At 32.3% G+C, this 3,995-nt stretch overlaps 1 protein-coding gene across 1 annotated transcript; it reads right to left on the bottom strand.

The window, feature by feature from the left end:
* Positions 1-1,811: 1,811 nt before the first annotated feature.
* LOC129285996 (uncharacterized) lies at positions 1,812-2,952 on the bottom strand. Its single transcript, XM_054922056.1, has 2 exons — positions 2,173-2,952; positions 1,812-1,865 (listed from the first exon to the last, which is right to left on the bottom strand). The coding sequence occupies exons 1-2, from the start codon at positions 2,950-2,952 to the stop codon at positions 1,812-1,814; spliced, it is 834 nt and encodes a 277-aa protein (XP_054778031.1).
* Between the last annotated feature and the right edge of the window lie 1,043 nt (positions 2,953-3,995).

The following is a 3,995-nucleotide window of genomic DNA, read 5'->3' as shown; positions in this document are numbered from 1 at the left end:
GGACAAAATATTATTAATTATCCAAACTTAATCCATTACCTATTTACTAAAATTCTAGGAAGGTAGGACTGACTTCTAATCAAATTTAATTCTTTCAAGCTCAAATCAATCCAACCTTAGTCACATTCATAAGAAAAACAAACAAACAAAATGACTAAAACAAAATGTTTATGAGATTTTCAACATTTTTAAATTTTTTTATCCTTTTTTTACTATGTACAATTTGTACAACTAACTCTTAAAAAAAAATTCAAGGACAAGAAAAATACCAAATGTAATAGCAAGTACCTCCTCCCCCACACTTAAATTAAACATTGTTCTTAGTGTTTAAAGAAAGAAAACAAATAAGGAGCTAGGGACACTGAAACTCCCCTGACCAATAGATGTGGCGAGTTGACAAATAAAAAGACTTTGAGAGAGAGATGAGAGTGACATATTCTTAAGAGAATATGGTACCTACTAATAGCATCAAATAGAAAAGTGAATAAATTAGAGATAAATAAATTAGATACAGACCATCAAATAATAAGTTGTGAATTATCAATTACAATCCTAAGAGAATAAGAGCCAAACTAAGTAGTCAAAGAAAAAGGGAAAAAAAAAATCTAACAATAAGAGAAAAGATAGAATTCTATCAGAATAGAAGCTCAGGGAAATAACAAGACTAGCAAGAGAAGGAGTCAATGATGGAGCTCAAAGCTCAAAATCCAGCACATTAATTCTCTTCCATTCTTTTAATTAAATCTTGCATAGAATCCAATTGTTGTTTCATCTAGATGGCTTAACTTTCATTTGATGATACTTGATTGGAATTCTGTGATGTTTGCCCTTTCTTAGCCATCCAACTATGAGTAAAAGCATGTCATCCTTCAGTAGATAACAAGATAAGTGCGACCAAATATCACAAAATAGGAGGGTTGATGACTAAAGGAACAAGAGAAGAGTAAATCTTTATAATAGAAATCAAAACAAGAATGGTGCAAGTAGTAAAAAGAAAAGAAAATATTTTTTAAATTTTAAATGTATGAGGAAAAAAATATACACACAAACAAAGCAACACGTTTTTTTTAAAGATATTTTCAATCTTTTTTCACAAAATATTTTAGAATTAATTTTTTATTTTTCTTAAAATATGAATTTTTTTAACAAATATTTACAAATTTATTCTTATTAAACTAATAAAAAAATTTAAGAATTATTTTTTTACTCAACCAAAGATTTCACTCTAGCGAAGCAAAGTTTTGCTCTAGCGAAGGTGCTCTCTGTAAGTTGGTTAAACATTTCACAGAATAGTCCTTCACTCTAGTAAAACAAAGTTTCGCTTTAGCGAAGGTGCACCCTAGAATTTTGGTAAAAAGTCATAGAGGCATCTACTGCTAGAGCAAAATGAGATTCTGCTGCAGTGAAGGTGCTCTCTAGAATTTTTAATGACAAGTCACAAAGACATCTACTACTAGAGCGAAATGAGATTTTGCTGTAGCAAAGGTGCTCTCTAGAATTTTTGACAAGAACACAAAGAGACCCTTTACTAGGGCAAAATCCTCTTTTGTTGAAGTGAACAAAATAAAGAACAAAAATACTCAAAATCTCAAAAAATTATGCAAACAAAGCAAAAATACGTAAATAAAATAGCCTAAACACCTCCTAATCAATGCAATCATCAAACCAAACCCGCTTCCACACCTCCTAACATTTAATTAACAACTTTCAATCCAAAAATTCATCAACATAAGATCTTGATCCCATATAAACATATATAAATATCATTAATTAAGCACAATGATAGAATACTCCCTCAAAATATTATTGGCTCATTCTTTGATTCCAAAACTTGGCTTTGAGCTTATAACAAGAACTCTACATTCCTGCAAACACACCAAAATAGAAGAAGATCAAACCAAAGACAACTAAATAAACAAACCAAAAAAAAATACAAGTAAAAAGGAAATAAAACTTGGGTTGCCTCCCAAAAAGCACTTAGTTTATAGTCTTCAGCCAAACTTTCTTAGATTGTTAAGGTGGATTCCATTCATTCCTATTGAACACCATGGCATTTGCAAGGCTCCCAGAACTAATTTGTTCATCTTCTTGTGCATTCTCATTCTTTACTCATTTTTTGTTTCTTCCCTTTGTCTCTTTTAAAACCTTGAATTTGAATTCTTCTCCCAATACCCTCATGATAATTTCTCCTTTATAAATATCCATAATAGTTATTGCTATTGCTAAAGTAGGACAATTGAAAATGAGTGGTGCTTCCTTATCCCCCTCAAAATCAACCACAATAAAATCTACTGGGATTATTAAATCATCTAACTTCACCAAGACATCTTCAAGAACCCCCACTAGATATTGTAAGGATTGATCTGCTAATTTTAAGATAACAGTGGTGGGTTTGGCAATCCCAAAACCTAGTTGCTTGCACACAGAAAGTGGCATCAAATTCACACTTGCTCCTAGGTTACAAAGTGCATTACCATTAAAAATATCTCTAACATTACATGGAACCATGAATTGTCCTGGATCTAGAGCCTTTGGTAGAATCTTTTGTTTCATCATGAAAAAGCACTTTTCAATAAGTGCTACTGTTTCAAATTTATGGAATCTTTTCTTCTTAGAAAATACTTCCTTCATAAATTTTGCATAGCTAGGCATATTTTCAAGCATCTCCACAAATGGGATATCGATATGCAATTGCTTCAACACTTCTAAAAACTTAGCATATTCTTCATCAATCTTCTTCTTAACAAATCTTTGAGGAAAAGGTAAAGGAAGAACAAATAGTGGCTTTGATTTTACCTTTTTCTCTATTTCTAGTGCACTTTCTTTCTTCCTCTTCTCACCTCCTATGTGAACTTCTTCTTTATTGTCCTTCTTCCTTTGAACAAATTCTTCACTATTTTTGACACCATGAGATAATCCTTGACTTTGTCCTTCATTTTCAAAATTCATCATTTCAGTTTTTCCTTTCTTCAACAAGTTGAGGTCTCAATGAGCTATCCTTTAGTTCTTTCTCATTCTTTATCATGATAGTATTGCATTCTTCTATAGGTCTCTTTTCTTTTTGTCATGGGTTTTGAATTGCATCACTTGGTAAGCCACTTTGTCTCGAGGCATTTATAATAGTAGCTAACTGGCCAATTTGTATTTCAATATTTTTGAGAGATGAGTCAACCCTTGCATTTATGGTAGCCTGTTCCTAACTATTCTTGATATGGGATTCCGCCAACTTTGCCATCACATCTTCCAAGTTAACTCTTAACTCTTGTGTTGGCATAACTTGCTTTCCAACTTGAGAAAAACTAGGAGGATTAGTTAGCCTTACACCAAATGATAAAGCTTGATTTAGAGTTGTACTATTTGTCCAAGAGAAATTAGGATTTTGATGCCACCCAAGATTTTAAGTATTTGAAAATGGATTTACTTGATTATTACCATGATAATTCCCAACAAAATTTACCATCTCAACTTGTTGAGAAAGATGGCAATGTTCAGTAGCATGTGCATCTCCATAATAATCACATTGAGCATATATGGCATGAACTCCTATAGGCCTACTATGATTTTGATCAACACGTGCTTCTAGACAGTCAAATCTTTTAGCTAGAGTCTGAAGCATAGCTACCACTTGTAAAGATGAAGAGTCATCATTAACTCTTTCTAGAGGTCTCCTGGGTCTTCTCTCATTGTTGTACTAGATGTAATCAACAATAAGATCATCTAAACAATTCTAAACATAGTTCACTGGTTGCTTTGTAATCTTGCCATTAGTGATTGAATTCAATTCAGACTTGGATTTAGGTGTTAATTGGCTACTAAACTTGAATCAAAATCCATTTCTCTTGATTATGCCCAGGACTCTGCCTCACCAATTACTTAAACCTTTCCCAAGCTTCATACAAATTTTTACTAAACTATTGATTAAAATTAAGAATGTTGGCTCGAGAATCGACCATCTTGTTGTGTGGGAAAAATCTAGATCTGAACTTGCTTTCCAT

Source organism: Prosopis cineraria, unplaced genomic scaffold, assembly GCF_029017545.1.
Source record: "Prosopis cineraria cultivar Desert tree isolate PC_DT_omini unplaced genomic scaffold, ASM2901754v1 PC1, whole genome shotgun sequence".
Taxonomy (NCBI): domain Eukaryota; kingdom Viridiplantae; phylum Streptophyta; class Magnoliopsida; order Fabales; family Fabaceae; genus Prosopis; species Prosopis cineraria.
This window is presented reverse-complemented; position numbering and strand designations above follow the sequence as displayed.